We start from the raw sequence: 23105 nt of genomic DNA on the forward strand, positions 1-23105 counted from the left end.
GCGGTGTCCCAGCTCTCCTCTCTGCACCGCAACACAAACGCTCCGTAACCCGTAATGTTTTGTTTATGACGGTTAAGACGACACAATCACACGCCGTAACATCGTATATGTTATGTAACGTTTTCCACCGCTCATTTATTGATTTTTCGCCGGCTTTGTTGTCAACAGATGCACATGGGCGAGAGGAGCGTCACCAGAACAGACTGTCACAGTTCCCACTGTCTTTATGTGTAAATATCTCATGTTACAACATGAAAACCTGCAGCTTATATTCAAGTGCGGCCTAGATATGTACAGTATTTTCTTTTAAAATGTAGCTGGTGCAGTTTATACAGGTGCGTCTATAGTCCGGAAAGTCCGTAAATTGTCCATGATGTTGAGTGTCAGCTGAGTGTCAACTGTTGGATACATTCACGCTCTCTTATGACGTAATCTCACGGCGCACTCCTCCTAATCGCAAAACAATAATGAATCGAAACGGTCATAAATTCGCATTTGCTTTTTGCGCATTTTCACAAAATCCGCTCTTAAATTCGATCCATTTGGATGGAAACCCAACTACTGAGTCTGATGAGTTTTATCACCGTGAGATTTTATCTTCTGTCCAGGGAGACAAGAGTCGTCTCAGTGAGGACGACTCTGAAGAAACTACTATGTCCATCTGATCCTGAGAGGACGTCAGGAACAAAGAGCTGCATCAGTGAACAGTCTGATGGATTATCAACTCTACTGAAGCCACATTAAAGAGAAGACGACCAATTTCCTTGAAAACATTCTCACGGATGCGAAAAACGCAGAAAATTGAACCTGTTCCTAAAACTTTAAAGGGATAGTTCAACATTTTGTCAAATCGGCCCATTACCATAACCCCTATAGTCATAGCAGTAGGTTCGTTACCTTTAATTGTCGGTGCAAGCTATTTTTAGAACGGCGGAGCAGAGCCGTGAGCTGCTCAGAGCTACGCTACGGAGGCTCATTATGGGATTTCTTGGTTTCCCGACCCTCATCAAACTCATCAAATACACAATCCAACAACTCCACAACGCTCTGGTGGACAAGTTGTGAGCTGCACATTCACCACGCTATGAGATAATAACACAACGTTACCACACAGAGTTGTTTTAGAGGGAAATACAGAGACTGTTGATGAAAAACTGTCCCTGAACGCAACGTGCATCAGAGGTTTTGCATAAATTTCCCTCTAAAACAACTCTATCTACAACAATTTTCTTTCCTGCTTTTGTTTTGTGTTTCTTAAAACCAGAAGGACCAGAACTAAACAACTAAAAATAAACACCCTCCAAGAGCGGTGATTCCATCATTTTTACCAGAGGTTGTAGATTAGCTACACTCAAATGTGAATTAATGCTGTAATCCTTAAGAGAATTATCATCATCAACCTATTAGCTACTTTTTTTTCTCTAACTTTTATTTTTGGGGCTTCCTTTTTTGGGTGTGTGTGAGACTGTGAGTGTGAGACTGTTGATCAATGTGCCTATCTGGTCAACCCTGACTGTGTGAGAGTGTGAGTGGTATTTTTGGGTTTGCCTCACTGTAAAATGTGTTGCTTTATTTTCTCACATTACATTTCCTTTGTGCCTAGCTGGGCCTCTCTCAAAAAGCTCTTTAGCTTCCTACAGCGTCCCATTTCACATCATGTAAATGCAAAATGTAGCCTAATGTTTTTACACTTGGTTCTTTTACAGTAGCCTATGTGAATAGAAATAAATGCCCCTGGCCAAGATGGCCGCCATGTTGACATATCGTTCCAATCTACTTGTATAGGCCTATATCTATGGCTGCTGGTTAGCTACTGGTTAGCTTCTTGTTAGCTGCTGCTAGCTACTGGTCTCTTCTTGTTAGCTGTTGGCTAGCTACTGGTTAGCTGCTTGTTAGCTACTGTTTAGCTTCTTGTTTGCTGAGAATAGAATACAAATGAAGGTCCATGGGCTTCCTTTTTCTCTCTCTTCTCTTTTTTTTTTTTAGAAAACACATCCTCTTGCTGGTCACATTGTGTGAAATGCACTGAATCGGCGCTAACGTCTGCTTTTCTTTTTTTCCTTTACTTGGCCGGTTTCGGGCGGCTTCTCTGCTCCACTTTGTGCCGTCTCTACTGCTGTGGAGCATTAACACATGAGTTGTCCAGTTTCAGTCTGATTAAGGTGAATACATGCTGAAGAAAAACGATTTCCAATCACGTCATCTGGGTGTCTTAATCAGACTAATCTTTTATATCTGACCTGGGGGGACCTCTGCACAAGAATTCCTATTGTAGCCTACCCAGCTTGCTGTGCACAAAATGGCAAAATAAATTTCTTGAATCTAGAATCTTGAATCTAAAGGGATAGTTCACCCAAAATTGATTTTTTTTAAAAATCTACTCCCCCTCATGTGGACTAAGGGCTGGGAGAAGTTTCAGAGTCCTCCGTGGCTTCTCTGAGTTACAGGGGGTCTCGGCGTAGCAGTGCATGTCCATATAACGGTTGCAAATGGATACCAACTGTCTTCATAACAAAAAGACACACCAAAAAACATCCAAATACCTCCATGCTGCTCGTATGTAATGTCCGTCTTGTAGTTCCTCTTCCCTGTTCGTCCAAATTTGACGAACCAGGAAGAGGAGCTTCCGCTACAATAAAGCTTGAAAAATAGACTTATTTAATTTTTTTCGGGACAATTTCGCATTTCGGGGCTTCAATACAAGAGGGACATTACATACGAGCAGCATGGAGGTATCTGGATGTTTTTTGGTGTGTCTTTTTGTTACAAAGACAGTTGGTATCCATTTGCAACCGTCATATGGACATGCACTGCTACGCCGAGACCCCCTGTAACTCAGAGAAGCCACGGAGGACTCTGAAACTCTGTAAACGTAGCTGGTCAGTCAGCTGCTGTAGCCCCGCCCCCTCTGTCAGGCGTCTTCCAGTAACCGTGGCGATGCTAAGAGAACAGACGGTTCTCTGTGGTTAATGAAGTTTAAAGCTTTTCTTCCTCTTCGTCTTCTTCTCCTTCTTCTTCTTCTTGTTGTGCTGCTGCCGCGAGGCGCAGCTTCCTGTTGAGAAGAGGAAGTTTGTCCTGTGCAGATAAAAGCCGAGGTCACTGCAGCGCTGCAACACCCTGCACCGCACACACTCACACACACTCACACACACACTCACACACCGCAGCAGGAACTCACACACTCAAGTTTCCACTACACACACACACACACACACACAACTGGCCCTCGGCATGTGTTAAAATACACAACGTCAAAACCACAATGGAAACTAGTGACGGCTTCGGCCTCGGCTCAGATACCGGATCACTCACATCCAGTAGTGGACAGTAACAGAGTACATTTACTTGAGTAGTAGATTTCTTTGGTACTTATTACTCTTACTTGAATACATTTACTTTTACTGGAGTTAATTAGTAGGAAGGCTGAAAAGTACTGGTTACTTTCAGGTCTTTTTCTTTCTAAAATCCTATTGGACACAAGCTGTGTTTGTCAGAGAAGGAAACCCTAACCCCTAAAAGCAGCACATCAGTGCAGCTGCTTTCAAAGAGTTCATTCTCACTAACAAGAGTTAAAAGCTCCTTACATTCATTTACAAACTATTAGAGTCATTCATTGATGTGGAGAATAAGACATTTACTCTGACTCTGACTTTTACTTAAAGTACATTTAAAAGCATGTACTTTTTTACTCTTACTGGAGTAACATGTGGACTGAGCTACTTTTACTTGTCTAGAACTAGTCTGGTTCTGGTCCCGGTTACTGTGGAGGTCAGAGGTCAGAGGTCAGAGGTCAGAGGTCAGACCTTCACCTGGGTCAGCTAGGATGTGGCTCCAACTTCTTGTTCTCCTTTTTTGTTTAGAAATGTCTAAACGTCCAAACTTCCACTCTGGCTCTTATTTTGAAGCAGCTTCGACTGAGTTTTACTTTTATTTTGAAAACGATTCAGAGCTTAAACCAACAACACTGCAAAAACTCAAACTCTTACCAAGAATATTTGTCTTATTTCCAGTCAAAACTAATCTCATTACACTCAAAATAAGACTCATCACATTAAAAAGTAGCTTGTTTTTAGACACTTTTTACTTCTTTCAAGCTGATTTTCACTTGAAATAAGTAGAAAAATCTTTGAATTCTTTCACTGGCAGATTTTTCTACTTATTACAAGTGAAAATTAGTTTGAAACAAGTGAAAATGATCTAAAAACAAGTTAATTTTTAGGTGATGATCTTGTTTAAAGTGGAAAGATTTTAGTTTTGACTAGAAATGAGACATTTTGACAAGAAATAAGACAAATATTCTTGTAAAGATTTGGGGTTTTTGCAGTGAAGAAGCAGCTCCTGCTCCTGTCTGAACCCGGCAGCGTTTTACTAACACATTAAATAAAGACAGTGAGCTCAGTGTGTGTGTGTGTGTGTGTGTGTGTGTGTGTGTGTGTGTGTGTGTGTGTGTGTGTGTGTGTGTGGCCACAGGCTGCTATATTTAGCAGCAAAAGGAAAAGAGTGAGAAAGAGGAAGTGAAGTCTGGTTGAAGGTGCAACAGAGGAACGTCTGAGTTCACAGTCAAGACTGAGAGAAGAGTTCTATCTGTGATCAGCTGGTAACTAACGGTAACGGTCTCTGTGTTCTGCCGCTGTGTTTGGATGTTTGGACGTCTGAGCTGAAGGAAATACAAACAGATCCTCCGTCAGTTTACAGTAACAGAGTACAATACTTTGTTACTCCACTGTTGTACTGTTCCTCCTCCATGTGAACACTCTCTGTTGTTTCTTCTCTTCACATCGTCACAACAACAACAACTTCGTCACTGTTTCAACCTGCAGTGACGACCAGAGGTCAGAGGTCAGAGGTCAGAGGTCAGACCCAGGCTGGGCTCTGACCCAGTCTTCAGCTCGTACACTTCCTGTTGTTTCAGAGAGCGTCGTGTTTCCATGACGACTGACTGGACAAAGACGCGTCATGTTTCCATGTTTACTCTGGATTGTAAACGTGTAACGTTAAAGGAGAATTCTGGTCATTTTTGACCCCTAAATCGTTGTCCTGATGGTCACCCAGTGTTGGTTAGAGCAAAAAAAAAATGCGACTAAAATTGATGCAGGCAAACCGGAGTTACCATGGCTACCCGGCGCTAACCCATGGGGGCAATTCTTTCAACCACAACAAAGAGTCAGAAAACAATCAGATATCTCTGGTACATGACTGGAATCCTTAGAGACACCACTGAACTCAGATAGTGTAGAGCAGAAACAGTAGAAACTTTGTGTTTCTGCATGTAGCCACTCACCTCAGATAGCCCAACTCTGAAACATCCCAGAAAGACATTACTATCCCATCACAGAGAGAAACTAACACTTTGTCCTTGTTGTGATGATTTCTTTACTAAAATAAACGGTGGAGCAGTGCAGTGGTAATGTCCAAAATATCTCCGACTCTTTATTTTTGTAAAGAAATCATAGTAATGTCTTTCTGGGATGTTTCAGAGTTAAAAACACAAAGTTTATACTCACGTTTTTTGCTCCAGCCAACACTGGGTGACCATCAGGACAACGATTTAGGGGTCAAAAATAACCGGAATTCTCCTTTAATTGGGTGTTTAATGCCACGATTAATTGTGGAAACAAGTCATGGTGACATCCCTTGTTGAAGTCCATTTCAGAGCCTGTACTTTACTACTTTCACCTGAATCAGTACTTCAACCCCAGCAGCACGGTGTTGTTGTGTGTATGTATGTATGTGACCTGTGGTGCGTTCACTGACTCTGAGCACTGAGCAGCACCACCTGCAGCTGAGGCTCAGCTGCAGGCGGACAGAACCAGGTGAGACATGTGGACGTACCTGTCTCTCTGCCGCTGTACAGGGAGTTGTCCTCCATCCCCTCGTCCTCCTCCACTCTGCTGCTTCTGTGCAGGCTGCCGCGCTTCACCGCCACCTCCGTCCAGCTCATCTGCAGCCATGACAACATCTTCATCATCATTTTCACATTTCACACAAGTATAAACTCAGCATCTACAAAAACATCTGAACGCTCCTTCATCTGGTTTCATAAACCTCAGATCTTCTGTCAACAGGGAGACTAGATGATGACAGGTGTGTTGCACTTGTATGAACAATACAAGTGCAACACAGACAGATGGACAAGTGCATTTGTTATTGTGCAACATACTGTGGATTATTTATTTATTATTTTTTAAACCGTATTTAAGCCTTTTTATGCTGCATTTTGATTTGATGTGGTGCTACAAACAACATTTTGTTCTGTTTTTATATGTAATGACGATAAATCTATCTATCTATCTATCTATCTATCTATCTATCTATCTATCTATCTATCTATCTATCTATCTATCTATCTATCTATCTATCTATCTATCTATCTATCTATCTATCTATCTATCTATCTATCTATTTAGAGGTGCAGCAAGGGGACACTGCATCACACCAGTGGAATTCAGTTCCACTCAGTCTCCATCATACGACTCATTTAAAGCACGACGCCAACAAACGGTTTGTTTATGAACAAAAACGCCAACATTGATGCAGATTTTAGTAGTATTTTAGTAGTAAAAGAATGTGGAGCTACTGGGTTGGGACTAACTGAGACTCAGTTCAGTTCAGTAATAATAATGTATGTTATTTATGTTATTTACTGTAAGTGAGCTTTAAGAAATGCTGCTGCACTTTCTGTTTTAAAATAAAACGTATTGCTTCAAGGCATTTCAACTCAGATTTGTGTTTGACTTTGTTTTATTCTAGAAAAAGTTACGGCCTTTTTTTATACACTGTATAAAAAACAAAGGAACAGTTGACTCTTCTCAGTCTGATCCCAGGTCTATTGTTCCAAACGTAACACCAAAATTATAATTTTTTACACCAAATAATTATCGGTTCTAAATATTAGTTCTTGATTACTAATAATTGATATCGGCCCTGAGGAAACCATATTGGTCGATCCCTAAGTCAAAGGAATCCTGTCAGTCAGGTGTGTCTGAGGGGGCGGAGCTAATATTCACATGAAGAGTTGTAATTGTTGACCTCAGCATTAATCAATCACCACCTCCACCTGGAGCAGCTGGGCCTTCAAAATAAAAGCCTGTACGTTGCCGTGGTGTTTTTATTACAGTAAGACACCTTCAGACAGACGCTGCCGTGTGATTGGCTGCTGTGTACTTCCTGTCACACTCAGACAGAAAGAGGAAGTGGAGCTGTGACTCAGGACCGTCGGCTCGGCCGTCTGTCTGTCATCACATGCACCGCTATTTAAAAACTACAGGAACCTGGGTTTTCTGACAGGCACTGAACGCAGCGCCGTTTCTGTTTGTTTCTTACAGTAAACGCACATCACGTTCTTAAAGGTGCATCGCAACACAAAAATACCACAACAAAGAAGAAGGAGAGGGTTCACCTGCACACCTGCTGCTAGCCACAAAAGACTTCTTTATTATTATTACACACAACGTTTCGACCAACTGCTCTCCTTCAGCTGCTACTGTCAAGAACAATAGTAACACATCTATATAAACGTGTGTATCAGAATGTATTTGTCATTGCACAACAGCACAACAAGATTAAAAGCTAAACCTTAAAGTGCAACCGCACATGGAAACAAGACAGACAATAATAACAGTAACGCATCAGTGCAGACATTCAGTTGTTCAACAATCAACAATATGAGCAGCCTATGCATATGGATAAAGTCATAAGTGCAAGTGCATTGTGCTAGCAGGGTAAAATATGAGAGTATATGTATAGAGTATGTATATAAAAGTAAATAAATAAGAGATATTATATAGCCATAGGCACAAGTGCGTGAAGAGAAACACAAATATTTAACGAAAAATATTAATATTCCATTCTATTTTCATTAGATATTTCTATTTCTCCTCAGGCACAAGGAGGCAATCGGACCACACGTCAATACACATGTTTATATAGAAGTATATAGAAAATAAAATTCAACAAAAGCTTCATCCCATCTGCCATAACAGAACTAAATAAGAAAATGAAAAGAACATAATCATGGGGAATGTACATGTAGATGTAGGAAACTAGGTAGTTCTAGTTTCTATGTATTTGTGGGTGTCTGAAATGTGGGAATGTATGTAAATGAATGTAATGTGGTTAAGGACACACTCCTGTGGTCCTTTTCCCTGACTTGTCTGCACTTCTCGAGGCTGTTTGTACGGAATGGTGAAAACAATTTTCCTAGGACAAATAAATGAATCTATCTATATATAGATGTGTTACCATTGTTCCTAATAACAGCACCTGAAGTAAAGGAGACCAGCTGGTTGAACGTTGTGCGTAATAATAAAGAAATCTTGTTCCCACAGCAGGGGAACCTTCCCCGTCCTCACTCCTGACCATGTGACCTCAATGCATTGTGTGTGCGTGTGTGTGTGTGTGTGTTCTTGTACATGCTACGTTGTGAGGACTGGAACAAGTTTTTAACCAACAGACTGAGGACATTTTTGGGAAGTGAGGACATTTTGGCCGGTCCTCACTTTTTCCAAGCGCTGTTTGAGAGTTAAGACTTTGGTTTAGGTTATAATTAGGTTTAGATTAGGTTTAGAGTAATGGTTTAGGCATTTGTTTTGGATGTTTAAGGTTAGGGTAAGGGGCTATAGGAAATACATAATGTCAATGACATGTCCCCACAAAGATAGATTTACAAGGATGTGTGTGTGTGTGTGTGCCTACCGGGAAGGCGATCTCACACAGCTTGTGCGTCCAGTCGTCCACCTGCTGTCTGTCAGCGGCGAACACGTAGATCTTCTCCGTGGTCTCCACCAGGAAGGGGCCGGTGTCCCGGGGACATCCCTCCATCTCCACCTCCGACACCCGGATGCAGTCGGCCAGACGGATCACCTGGGAGACGCACACAAGACCCCGTCACCACGGTAACAGGGCGCGCTCGCCGTCAACTATGGCGACAGAGCCAAGCCAAGACCTGCACACAAAAACCTAAACCTGCAGTTCTCCAGAGGGACAGAGACGGAGCAGGTCAGTAGAGACCCAGTAGAGTCCAATAGAGTCCAGCTGGTTCAGAGGGGACAGTAGAAGACCAAGACTGTAGAAGACCGAGACAGTAGAAGACCGAGACAGTAGAAGACTGAGACAGTAGAAGACCGAGACAGTAGAAGACTGAGACAGCAGAAGACCAAGACTGGAGAGGACCAAGACAGGAGAAGACCGAGACAGTAGAAGATCAAGCCAGTAGAAGACCAAGACTGGAGAAGACCAAGACAGTAGAAGACTGAGACAGCAGAAGACCAAGACTGGAGAGGACCAAGACAGGAGAAGACCGAGACAGTAGAAGACCAAGACAGTAGAAGACCAAGACTGGAGAGGACCAAGACAGTAGAAGACCAAGACAGTAGAAGACCAAGACAGTAGAAGACAGTAGAAGACCGAGACAGTAGAAGACCGAGACAGTAGAAGACCGAGACAGTAGAAGACCAAGACAGTAGAAGACCGAGACAGTAGAAGACCAAGACAGGAGAAGACCGAGACAGTAGAAGACCAAGACTGGAGAGGACCAAGACAGTAGAAGACCAAGACAGTAGAAGACCAAGACTGGAGAGGACCAAGACAGTAGAAGACCAAGACAGGAGAGGACCAAGACAGTAGAAGACCAAGACAGTAGAGGACTGAGACAGTAGAAGACCAAGACAGTAGAAGACCGAGACAGTAGAAGACCAAGACTGGAGAAGACCGAGACAGTAGAAGACTGAGACTGGAGAAGACCAAGACAGTAGAAGACCAAGACAGTAGAAGACCAAGACAGCAGAAGACCAAGACTGGAGAAGACCGAGACAGTAGAAGACTGAGACTGGAGAAGACCAAGACAGTAGAAGACCAAGACAGTAGAAGACCAAGACAGCAGAAGACCAAGACTGGAGAAGACCGAGACAGTAGAAGACTGAGACTGGAGAAGACCAAGACAGTAGAAGATCAAGACAGTAGAAGACTGAGACAGTAGAAGACCAAGACTGGAGAAGACCGAGACAGTAGAAGACTGAGACTGGAGAAGACCAAGACAGTAGAAGACCAAGACAGCAGAAGACCAAGACTGGAGAAGACCGAGACAGTAGAAGACTGAGACTGGAGAAGACCAAGACAGTAGAAGATCAAGACAGTAGAAGACTGAGACAGTAGAAGACCAAGACAGTAGAAGACCAAGACTGGAGAAGACCAAGACAGTAGAAGACCGAGACAGTAGAAGACTGAGACAGTAGAAGACTGAGACAGCAGAAGACCAAGACAGTAGAAGACCAAGGCAGTAGAAGACCAAGACAGTAGAAGACCAAGACAGTAGAAGACCAAGACAGTAGAAGATCAAGCCAGTAGAAGACCAAGACTGGAGAAGACCAAGACAGTAGAAGACCAAGACTGGAGAAGACCAAGACAGTAGAAGACCAAGAAAGTAGAAGACCGAGACAGTAGAAGACCAAGACAGTAGAAGACCGAGACAGTAGAAGACCAAGACTGGAGAAGACCAAGACAGTAGAAGACCAAGACTGGAGAAGACCAAGACAGTAGAAGACCGAGACAGTAGAAGACCAAGACTGGAGAAGACCAAGAATGGAGAAGACCAAGACTGGAGAAGACCAAGACAGTAGAAGACCGAGACAGTAGAAGACCAAGACTGGAGAAGACCAAGACAGTAGAAGACCGAGACAGTAGAAGACCAAGACTGGAGAAGACCAAGACAGTAGAAGACCAAGACAGTAGAAGACCAAGACTGGAGAAGACCAAGACAGTAGAAGACCGAGACAGTAGAAGACCAAGACTGGAGAAGACCAAGAATGGAGAAGACCAAGACAGTAGAAGACCGAGACAGTAGAAGACCAAGACAGTAGAAGACCAAGACTGTAGAAGACCAAGACTGTATAAGACCGAGACAGTAGAAGACCAAGACTGTAGAAGACCGAGACAGTAGAAGACCGAGACAGTAGAAGACCAAGACAGTAGAAGACCGAGACAGTAGAAGACCAAGACTGGAGAAGACCGAGACAGTAGAAGACCGAGACTGGAGAAGACCAAGACAGTAGAAGATCAAGCCAGTAGAAGACCAAGACTGGAGAAGACCAAGACAGTAGAAGACCAAGACTGGAGAAGACCAAGACAGTAGAAGACCGAGACAGTAGAAGACCAAGACAGTAGAAGACCAAGACAGTAGAAGATCAAGCCAGTAGAAGACCAAGACTGGAGAAGACCAAGACAGTAGAAGACCAAGACTTGAGAAGACCAAGACAGTAGAAGACCAAGACTGGAGAAGACCAAGACAGTAGAAGACCAAGACAGTAGAAGACCGAGACAGTAGAAGACCGAGACAGTAGAAGACCGAGACAGTAGAAGACCAAGACAGTAGAAGACCAAGACTGGAGAAGACCAAGACAGTAGAAGATCAAGCCAGTAGAAGACCAAGACTGGAGAAGACCAAGACAGTAGAAGACCAAGACTGGAGAAGACCAAGACAGTAGAAGACCGAGACAGTAGAAGACCAAGACAGTAGAAGACCAAGACTGGAGAAGACCAAGACAGTAGAAGACCAAGACAGTAGAAGACCAAGACTGGAGAAGACCAAGACAGTAGAAGACCAAGACAGTAGAAGATCAAGACAGTAGAAGACCAAGACTGGAGAAGACCAAGACAGTAGAAGACCAAGACTGGAGAAGACCAAGACAGTAGAAGACCGAGACAGTAGAAGACCTAGACAGTAGAAGACCGAGACAGTAGAAGACCGAGACAGTAGAAGACCGAGACTGGAGAGGACCAAGACAGTAGAAGACCAAGACTGGAGAGGACCAAGACAGTAGAAGACCAAGACAGTAGAAGATCAAGCCAGTAGAAGACCAAGACTGGAGAAGACCAAGACAGTAGAAGACCAAGACTGGAGAAGACCAAGACAGTAGAAGACCAAGACAGTAGAAGACCGAGACAGTAGAAGACCAAGACAGTAGAAGACCGAGACAGTAGAAGACCGAGACAGTAGAAGACCGAGACAGTAGAAGACCAAGACAGTAGAAGACCAAGACTGGAGAAGACCAAGACAGTAGAAGATCAAGCCAGTAGAAGACCAAGACTGGAGAAGACCAAGACAGTAGAAGACCAAGACAGTAGAAGACCAAGACTGGAGAAGACCAAGACAGTAGAAGACCGAGACAGTAGAAGACCAAGACAGTAGAAGACCGAGACAGTAGAAGACCGAGACAGTAGAAGACCGAGACTGGAGAGGACCAAGACAGTAGAAGACCAAGACTGGAGAGGACCAAGACAGTAGAAGACCAAGACAGTAGAAGACCAAGACTGGAGAGGACCAAGACAGTAGAAGACCAAGACAGTAGAAGACCAAGACAGTAGAAGATCAAGCCAGTAGAAGACCAAGACTGGAGAAGACCAAGACAGTAGAAGACCAAAGCAGGACTCAGTAGAATACAGTAGAACACAGTAGAGCAATGGTTCTCAAAGTGTGGTCCAGGGTCCCACAGGGGTCCTTGAGAGGGTTAAAGGGGGTCCCTAACATTTTCTTGAAATCGTACCTCTTTTTTGAGACCCCTTTTTTTTTTTTACCACTCTTTCCGAAAAAAGATTTAACTTTTCTTTTTTTTTTCTTTTTTTTCTAGAAATCTCACCACTTCTTTCTATAATTTTTTAAAAACTTTTTTGGGGAGAATTTTTACCACCTTTCTCAAGAAATGTTTGAACTCTTTTGGGAGAAATTTTACCACTTTTTTCTACATTTTATTTGAGAGATTTTACAAGTTTATTCTATAATTTTTTTTTAAACTTTTTTTTTAAACTTTTTTTTTTTTTTTAGGAATTTTACCCCCTTTTTTTCTCGAAAAATCTTTTAACTTTTCTTTTCTTTTTTTTTTTTTTTTTAAATCGTACCACTTTTTTCTATATATATATATTTTTTTTTACTTTTTTCTAGAAATGTTTCAACTTTTTTGGAGAAATTGTACCACTTCTTTCTAGGAATTCCTCTATAATCTTTCCAAAAATTCATGCCTAATAGTAAAGTAAGTAAGTAGCCAACCTAATTTGAATGTACATTGACTAAGTAAATATTTGTGTATTTTCTGGTGTCTGTGGTCTGATTTGTGTCAGGGACACACCCTGAGACGTATTAGACCACAGACCACCGGATCCTTGATGCAGAAAAAAGTTTGAGAACCACTGCAGAAAAGAACAGCAGAACACAGTAGAGAACAATAGAGTGCAGAAGAGAACAATAGAGTACAGTAGAGTAGAGTACAGCAGATTTAATAAAGTGCAGTTAAGTGCAACACAGCTCAGCTCAGTGAGTAAAGCACAGTAAAGAGTAACTAGAAAATTTCCTTGCAGAAATTTTGAGAGGGCCACGGGGGCTGCTGCCGAAGGTGTGACCTCTGTCAACATGGGAATCAAACCCACGACCTTAAGATGATCAGACATATAGCACATATAAAGACTGGCGCGACAGAAACATGGAGAAAAACAGTGATTATCTGCATCTGTGCTGGTCTCACAATTGGGCTGATTCTGACAGAACGGTAGTTCCTCTCAGACCGAGGTCGTCTTAAGGACTTCCTGAACACTTTCATATGATTTTGGTGTTTCTACAGTAAATATTTTAGAAACACTTGCAAGTTAACTTCTCTCAGAAAATCTTTGTATTAGATTCAATGAGAAACAGTGAGAGACATCGCTGCACTGAGAGGCTGACAGTTTAAATTCTGTAAGTCTCTCTGCTTTGATGAACACATTGTTAGAGAGAGGACAAGTTTGTCTACAACTGTGTAAGAAATCATGTGTGTAGAGTGTAAATTGTGGCCGTGAGCAGCGTGGAAAGAGAAAAGTTTCAGACAATTTCAAACAACTTCTCCCACTCTAGCTGATGATGTCACCCAGTCTGACACGAACATTCCGTGCCATACACACCCATTACAGGGTGTTTTCACACCTGTTGAGTGCAGCACCAAAGGTTAAAATGATTCATTGTTTCATTTTTCAGTTAGTGCGGTTGCTTTCACACCTGCTTTTTGTCACTCGGGACCAAACTTGGAGAGTGTCATGTCTCCATGACTACCGGTTGGAATCTGGAAGCGCTGATTGATAAAACTTTCCTGATGGAGACTCCAGTAGGGCCGGTTGTTAGTAGCTCTGCTCATTTATTTCTATATTGTATAACTCTGTTTGGTACTTCCGGCTGGTTTCCGGTTGCGTTCACCCAGCTCGGTCCCGTTAGTTACCGGTTAAACGTTAAACACGGGCGGACCTCTGCTGCTCGGTAACCACGGTAACCAGCTGCTTCGCGGACACAAGGGACGGACCCGCCGACCTGTCGGTGTCTGAGCGACTCAGAGGACACGAACCGACCGACTGCCCCGCTGCTGCTGCTGCTGCTGCTGCCGCTGCTGCTGCCGCTGCTGCTGCTGCTGCTGCTGCTGCTTCGTTTGTGGGGACAGAGCTGCGTCTCCCCGCTGCGTTAACCCGTTGTCAACGACTACGGGAGCCCTTTTAGCTCAAACTTGTTGAGTTCACCTGGCAGTTGGCTCGCACCAGAGTGTGGCTGCTTTCACACATCAACTAGTGCACCAGAGTTCAGCTGGAGCCGAACCGAGACCAGACCACCTCCTCAGGCCGCACTAGTTTTGGTGCATTAGAGTGCGATGTGCTTTCACACCGACCCAAACTGGACCAAATTTAGTGCGATCTAAATTTAGTGCGATCTAACACTGCAGGTATGAAAACACCCTGAATCTCAACAATTCTCCAAATATGGTCATGGTCATTGAGCAGGGATTGAACATGGCCGTTAGAGCAGACGCAGTATTAACTAATATACTATACTATATATACATATATATACTGTATATACTATATATAGTATAACATGGCCGCTGTCTGAGAGACGACTCAGAGCAAAGTACAACACACAAATAGAACAGAAAGTAGTAACAGCAGAGTAGCTACCACACAACACACAACAGACCACACACTAGAGTACAGTAGAGACCAGTAGAGACCAGTAGAGACCAGTAGAGTCCAGTACAGACCAGTAGAGACCAGTAGAGACCAGTAGAGACCAGTAGAGTCCAGTAGAGACCAGTAGAGACCAGTAGAGACCAGTAGAGTCCAGTACAGACCAGTAGAGACTAGTAGAGTCCAGTAGAGACACAGTAGAGACCAGTAGAGACCAGTAGAGACCAGTAGAGTCCAGTACAGACCAGTAGAGACCAGTAGAGACCAGTAGAGACCAGTAGAGTCCAGTACAGACCAGTAGAGACTAGTAGAGTCCAGTAGAGACCAGTAGAGACCAGTAGAGACCAATAGAGACCAGTAGAGACCAGTAGAGTCCAGTAGGGTACAGTAGAGTCCAGTAGAGTCCGGTAGAGACCAGTAGAGTCCAGTAGAGTCCAGTAGAGACCAGTAGAGACCAGTAGAGACCAGTAGAGACCAGTAGAGTCCAGTACAGACCAGTAGAGACCAGTAGAGTCCAGTAGAGACTAGTAGAGTCCAGTAGAGACCAGTAGAGACCAGTAGAGACCAATAGAGACCAGTAGAGACCAGTAGAGTCCAGTAGGGTACAGTAGAGTCCAGTAGAGTCCGGTAGAGACCAGTAGAGTCCAGTAGAGTCCAGTAGAGACCAGTACAGACCAGTAGAGTCCAGTAGAGACCAATAGAGACCGGTAGAGACCAGTAGAGACCAATAGAGACCAATAGAGACCAGTAGAGACCAGTAGAGTACAGTAGAGTCCAGTAGAGACCAGTAGAGTCCAGTAGAGTACAGTAGAGACCAGTAGAGACCAGTAGAGTCCAATAGAGACCAGTAGAGTCCAGTACAGTCCAGTAGGGTACAGTAGAGTCCAGTAGAGTCCGGTAGAGACCAGTAGAGTCCAGTAGAGTCCAGTAGAGACCAGTACAGACCAGTAGAGTCCAGTAGAGACCAATAGAGACCGGTAGAGACCAGTAGAGACCAATAGAGACCAATAGAGACCAGTAGAGACCAATAGAGACCAATAGAGACACAGTAGAGTCCAGTAGAGTCCAGTAGAGACCAGTAGAGTCCAGTAGAGTCCAATAGAGTCCAGTGGAGACCAGTAGAGTCCGGTAGAGACCAGTAGAGTCCAGTAGAGACACAGTAGAGTCCGGTAGAGACCAGTAGAGTCCAGTAGAGACACAGTAGAGTCCGGTAGAGTCCAGTAGAGTCAAGTAGAGACCAGTAGAGTCCGGTAGAGACCAGTAGAGTCCGGTAGAGACCAGTAGAGACCAGTAGAGTCCAGTAGAGACACAGTAGAGTCCAGTAGAGTCTAATAGAGACACAATAGAGTCCAGTAGAGTCACATTAGAGTCCAGTAGAGACCAGTAGAGACCAGTAGAGACACAGTAGAGTCCAGTAGAGTCCAGTAGAGACCAGTAGAGTCCAGTAGAGACCAGTAGAGTCCGGAAGAGACCAGTAGAGACCAGTAGAGTCCAGTTGAGACACAGTAGAGTCCGGTAGAGACCAGTAGAGTCCAGTAGAGACACAGTAGAGTCCAGTAGAGTCCAGTAGAGACCAGTAGAGTCCAGTAGAGACCAGTAGAGACCAGTAGAGACCAGTAGAGACCAGTAGAGACACAGTAGAGTCCAGTAGAGTCCAGTAGAGACCAGTAGAGTCCAGTAGAGACCAGTAGAGTCCGGTAGAGACCAGTAGAGACCAGTAGAGTCCAGTAGAGACACAGTAGAGTCCGGTAGAGTCCAGTAGAGTCCAGTAGAGACAAGTAGAGACCAGTAGAGTCCAGTAGAGTCCAGTAGAGACCAGTAGAGACAAAGTAGAGTCCAGTAGAGACAAAGTAGAGTCCAGTAGAGTCCAGTAGAGTCCAGTAGAGACAAAGTAGAGTCCAGTAGAGTCCAGTAGAGTCCAGTAGAGACAAAGTAGAGTCCAGTAGAGTCCAGTAGAGTCCAGTAGAGTCCAGTAGAGTCCAGTAGAGACCAGTAGAGTCCAGTAGAGACAAGTAGAGTCCGGTAGAGTCCAGTAGAGTCCAGTAGAGACCAGTAGAGTCCAGTAGAGTCCAGTAGAGACAAAGTAGAGTCCAGTAGAGTCCAGTAGAGACCAGTAGAGACCAGTAGAGACAAAGTAGAGTCCAGTAGAGACAAAGTAGAGTCCAGTAGAGTCCAGTAGAGACCAGTAGAGTCCAGTAGAGACCAGTAGAGTCCAGTAAAGTCCAGTAGAGACAAGTAGAGTCCAGTAGAGTCCAGTAGAGACCAGTAGAGTCCAGTAGAGTCCAGTAAAGTCCAGTAGAGACAAGTAGAGTCCAGTAGAGTCCAGTAGAGACCAGTAGAGTCCAGTAGAGTCCAGTAGAGACCAGTAGAGACCAGTAGAGTCCAGTAGAGTCCAGTAGAGTCCAGTAGAGACCAGTAGAGTCCAGTAGAGTCCAGTAGAGACCAGTAGAGTCCAGTAGAGACCAGTAGAGTCCAGTAGAGTCCAGTAGAGTCCAGTAGAGACAAGTAGAGACCAGTAGAGTCCAGTAGAGTCCAATAGAGTCCAGTAGAGTCCAGTAGAGTCCAGTAGAGACCAGTAGAGTCCAGTAGAGACCAGTAGAAACCAGTAGAAACCAGTAGAGACCAGTAGAGACCAGTAGAGTCCAGTAGAGACCAGTAGAGACCAGTAGAAACCAGTAGAGACCAGTAGAGACCAGTAGAGTCCAGTAGAGACCAGTAGAGTCCAGTAGAGACCAGTAGAAACCAGTAGAAACCAGTAGAGACCAGTAGAGACCAGTAGAGTCCAGTAGAGACCAGTAGAGACCAGTAGAAACCAGTAGAAACCAGTAGAAACCAGTAGAAACCAGTAGAGACCAGTACCTTCTTGTGCTCTTGCTGCTTGCGGAGACTCTTGTCGTTCCGCTCCGCTGCTCCGTCTTTACACTCGAAGAACTCCAGTCTGGAGATGGAGCAGGAACTCTCTCTGTACAACACACACCACACACGCTTCCACTTCTACACACACACACACACACACACACACACACACACACACACACACACACACACACACACACACACACACACACACGCACACACACACAGGTCGGCGTTGCTATGGTTACAGCTGGTCGAGGTCATCTGATTGGATCTGAGCCCTGACCCATAGATATAGCCCATATACTGACTAGATGGCGCCTTCTGCTTCTCAGCGTACGTCAACATGGCGGCCATCTTGGTGAGGGGGTTCTGACCATAGACATAAACGTCTGACCAGCAGTCAGACCAGTCAGACCCTTGTAGAACACATTTCAGTGTATTTATGCATGTGGGTGTGTGTCTGAGTATCTAAGTGTATGTTTAATACATAAAAAAAAATGATTGTTGTATCATAAATATGTGTCTGACATTTATAATAAACCAAACGGCTTGAAAATCGGTTGAACATTCGGTGAGTTGTGGTGATGTTAATGGTTGATAGACGCGGTTGCATATCTGAACGTATTCTTGATGTTGCATTCAGGTGAAATGGGGCAGACGTCAGACAGACAACAGACGCTGCATGTAACAGGATAAACAAGCCTCTATGTAAACAAGTGGTGTGACAACATGTTGTCATGGTGATGTGGTATTGTTTTAGTAAAATGACATCCGGTCGGTTTGCCGACGGCCGTCTGCCTGACTGCACCTGAATGCAACACCGGTGCCTCCGTCCTTCCTCACACTACACAGTGGTGACAGTTTTAACAGGCCGTTTCCGTGGTTACCTACGGTCACGATGCAACATGGCCGCCTCGGTTCGGTGCGTCGCCCACTTATGTATTTGTAACAACTTGTAACAACTCATTCTAAGGAACCAGAAAGCTTTACTTTGTAGCAGCTGTGATTCACCTTCAGTGGAATACGGATTTATGAAAGACATGTTTGATTTTTGATAATAAAAAGACAAATAAGTTACAGACTGGGGATTTAAAGAAGGGAACTTCATATTAAACTGTTTTGTTACAGTTGGAGTCGTTAACAGAAGCTGACGACCTCATGAGTTACAGATTACTGATAAAACTTATGTCTCAGATTGTTTAAATAAATAAAGCTTGTTTTTGCACAGACGTCTATTAACATGCGTTTTAACACAATAATGTGTCTTTATATGGACAATGCATTTTGTGTTATATGTGACACAATCACTGTTTGAAACTCTAACACTGCAAAAACTCAAAATCTTACCAAGAATATTTGTCTTATTTCTAGGCAAAACGAATCTCATTCTACTTAAACCAACACTAAGGAACTTTTCAACCTTCATAAAATATTTTCATAACTTTTGTGATGATACATCGACTTACAACAAGTTGAATGACACCTCTGTCATGGCCTGAGGGGGTCTGTATCTCTTTCTCTGGCACTAAGCAGCTTTGAGGAGCATGGTAGGAACCCTGCTCTCACGCTAGTGTTCATGGGAAATGGAGTCTTCCTTCACTTTCACTTTTGCGAGTCACAACAAGGAGGGAACAGGCAAAACAGCACTTTAGCAATGGATTATGTTCGTGTTTTCACTTTGAAATGATCCACTGGAAACAGAAACTTAGTTTTGATGTCTTTTGTTAATTTTAATGCAGGATATTTACAGGGCTTCACGCTAGTGTTCATGGGAAATGGAGTCTTCCTTCAGGCAAAACACTACCGCTTTGGTCCACAGGCGCCGCCAAACTCAACCAAAACTGAAAGTTCTTTAGTACTGCTTTAAAATAAGACTCATCATATTAAATAGCAGCTTGTTTTTAGACACTTTTGACTAATTTCAAGCAGATTTTCACTTGAAATTATTATTATTATTATTATTATTATTATTATTATTATTATTATTATTATTATTATTATTATTATCAACTTTATTTAAAGGAAAAGCCCTTTGAGGTGGATCACCTCGTTTTCAAGGGGGATCCTTCGCATCTCAACAATCAACACTGATACAGACAGAAGCAAAACCGAGGCAAGACAAAAACGAAAAGACAGAATCAGAGGAAAGGAGACAGAGACAAAAAACATAAGGCAATGCACATACAAAACAACAACAAAGCACATGGGGAAAGAAGACGCATACATTGTACATGTACATCAGACACCTCCAAGACCAGGCAGATATCACGCACTAGAAGCAAGAGCATTGTGTTTTTAGGTGGTTAAGTAGCTCAATCTTGAAGGTATGTAAAGAGGATATGGAGCAGGTTGTTCCAGTTAAAAGGTGCTTTGAATTTAAAGGCTCTTCTCCCAATGACTCTGGATGTTCTGGGAACAGTAAAGGAGGGATGTTGTAATTGTCTGAGTTAAGTATGATGATGAGTGTGGAACAAAGTATTGTTTAAGATAGGGTGGACAGGTCAGAAAAATGCATTTAAAGATGAACTGTAACCAGTGAGAGTGCATTCTCACGTTAGGGGGAAGCCAGTCAAGTGTTTGGTATAAGCTACAGTGGTGTGTGCGATATGGACATTGCAGGTTAAAAGTGACATACAGAGGACTTAGGTTTGTATCAGAGGTATTTTGATAAACAATATCAGCATAGTCTATGATTGGAGGTACTAGTTGCAAGATGATTATTTTCCTGACTGGGAGGGTGAAGCAGTTTGCTGACCTGTACAGTGTAGCTACACCTAGAATGCAGTTCACTTTTTTAATAACTAAATAAGTAGAAAAATCTGACAGTGGAGCAAGTTTTTCTTTCTTATTACAAACACCCATAAAACTTCAGAAAAGCAAATCTCCCTGCACAGCCACAGTTCCTCAGGTGCAGGTGGGTAGCAGGAGTGCGTAAAATCAATAGAAAAAGACGGCCACCGCACACTGATAAGACTCTGCTGATATACTTTATTAAAAAAGTATATCAGCAGAGTCTTATCAGTGTGCGGTGGCCGTCTTTTTCTATTGATTTTACCCATAAAACTTCCTTTCACTGGCAGATTTTTCTACTTATTTCAAGTGAAAATTAGTTTGAAACAAGTGAAAATGATCTAAAAACAAGTTCATTTTTAGGTGATGAGTCTTATTTTAAGTGGAAAGAGATTAGTTTTGACTAGAAATAAGACAAATATTCTTGGAAAGATTTTGAGTTTTTGCAGTGCAGGACATTCACTGTGTTGGAAGTAACACAAAACGTGTTCGTCTCTATAAAAGTGTGTGTGTGTGTGTGTGTGTGTGTGTGTGTGTGTGTGTGTGTGTGTGTGTGTTACCTTCCCAAACCTCTGCTGCTGGAGGTAGAGCATCCCCTGCTTCCTGATGTCTCCCTCCATGACACCTGTGCAGCTCCTCCTCCTCCTCCTCTCTTCTCCTCCTCCTCTCTTCCTGCTCCTCTCCTCTACACCTCCTCCTCTCTGCTCCTCTCTGCTCCTCTCCTCTACACCTCCTCCTCTCTGCTCCTCTCCTCTCACCTCCTTTTGTTTCGTCTCTTCTCTACACCTTCCTCGTCCTCCTCTCTGACTTTCTTTCTGCTTCCTCTTCGGTTCGCACTCACACTCTTTCTGCTCTCCTCCTCTTTCCTTCCTGTGCGTCGAGTTTGAATCTTTTTGGGTTTTTTAGTTATAAAGAGCCTCAAACTGCAGCGACTCCTTTACCTCCTCCTCCTCTACTCCTCCTCTCCTCCTGTTGTTTCTCTGTCTCTTTCTCTTCAGTTCCTCTACTCTGCTTCACCTCCTCTCTGTCCCTGTCTTTCTCTCTCTCTCTGTCTGTCTGTGGTATCAGTGTGATGCAGACGAGTGTTGAGTGCGTCATCTGTTTCCTGCCTTCGCGCTCTGTTGCAACGTGTGATGCAGAACTAACCAACCGGCCGTGAGAAACTCCTCTCTCCTCCTCCTCCTCCTCTTCTGGTTCCTCCTCTTCTCTCTTCACCCTCTCTTCTTCTTTTTCACCTGTTCCTCTTCTCTTTAGTAACACAACAGCAGCAGCAGCAGCAGGTGTCTGTCCAGCGACGCCCCCTGCTGGTCAAGGCCGACACTCAGCTGGTTACTACTGCAAAAACTCAAAATCTTTACAAGAATATTTAGTTTTTTTTTTATTTGCACATTATATATATAACCTGCATAAACAATGAAAATAATAAAATTAAACATTGTGCAGTAGAAGCCAAAAAAAGGCTTATACAACAACAACAGCGGTGGTCTTCAAATTAAGAAGATAATATAGAAATTCATAACATAAAACATAGAAAAGAAAGAAAGAGAAATTAACATAGAAAAATGAAAGATACTGAATTAATAAAAAAAACAAAAACTATTTGTCTTATTTCTTGTCAAAATGTCTCATTTCTAGTCAAAACTAATCTCTTTCCATTTAAAATAAGACTCATCACCTAAAAATTAACTTGTTTTTAGATCATTTTTACTTGTTTCAAACACATTTTTTCTTAAAATAAGTAGAAAAATCTGCCAGTGAAAGCAAGTTTTTTGAGCTTGTAATAAGGAAGAAAAACTTGCTCAACTGTCAGATTTTTCTACTTATTTCAAGTGAAAATTTGCTTGAAAGAAGTAAAAAGTGTCTAAAAACAAGCTGCTTTTAATGTGATGAGTCTTATTTTAAGTGAAAAGAGTTTAGTTTTGACTAGAAATAAGACAAATATTCTTGGTAAGAGTTTGAGTTTTTGCAGTGAGCGCTCAGTTTAACCTCAGTCTGAGGTGAGTCTGACAGAAACATCTGGGCAGATTCACACTGAAGTCTGGTCCAGATGTGGAAGCAGCAGCCGACACACCTGCTGCATCAGGACAGAACAACACCTGGATGTGATACAGGTGTTTGTGATGCTGCAGCTACCTGGTTGTGTTGTTGCTGCATGCTGCTGCTGCCCTCTGCTGGTGGCACCACGCCGCTGCAATAACAAAATAACCATAGAGACAAAACCATAGATTTATCTAAAATGGACCATTAACAAGTGGTAACGTAGATTCATCCACATTAATACCAGACTTTTTTATAACCAGATAGAAACTCCTCGTTGTCCCTTTAAAGTATGAATAGAGACTAAACACAGTAGAGATCTGAGATCTGAGATCTACTGCCTCAGGTCAGATAGTGGAGCTCAGAGTTCAGACCAGACATGGTGAAGCAGCTTTTAGCTGTGATGCTGCAACAACTGGAACAAACTACCAGCAGAACTGAGATCAGCCCCA

General features: G+C 43.1%; 1 protein-coding gene across 1 annotated transcript in view; it reads right to left on the reverse strand.

Annotated features, from left to right (window-relative positions):
* The window catches only part of dok2 (docking protein 2), a gene marked incomplete at its 3' end in the record, with an annotated part of 30281 nt that extends 9007 nt beyond the window's left edge, over positions 1-21274 (reverse strand). The window contains exons 1-4 of the mRNA XM_083979800.1: positions 21177-21274; positions 17827-17961; positions 8695-8862; positions 5833-5941 (exon numbers count right to left, since the gene is read on the reverse strand). Coding sequence (XP_083835926.1) covers positions 5833-5941; positions 8695-8862; positions 17827-17961; positions 21177-21236 — 472 coding nt within the window. The 5' untranslated portion in view covers positions 21237-21274. The remainder of the gene's footprint in view (positions 1-5832; positions 5942-8694; positions 8863-17826; positions 17962-21176) is intronic.
* Between the last annotated feature and the right edge of the window lie 1831 nt (positions 21275-23105).

This window comes from Trachurus trachurus, assembly GCF_905171665.1.
Source record: "Trachurus trachurus genome assembly, chromosome: 9".
NCBI lineage: Eukaryota > Metazoa > Chordata > Actinopteri > Carangiformes > Carangidae > Trachurus > Trachurus trachurus.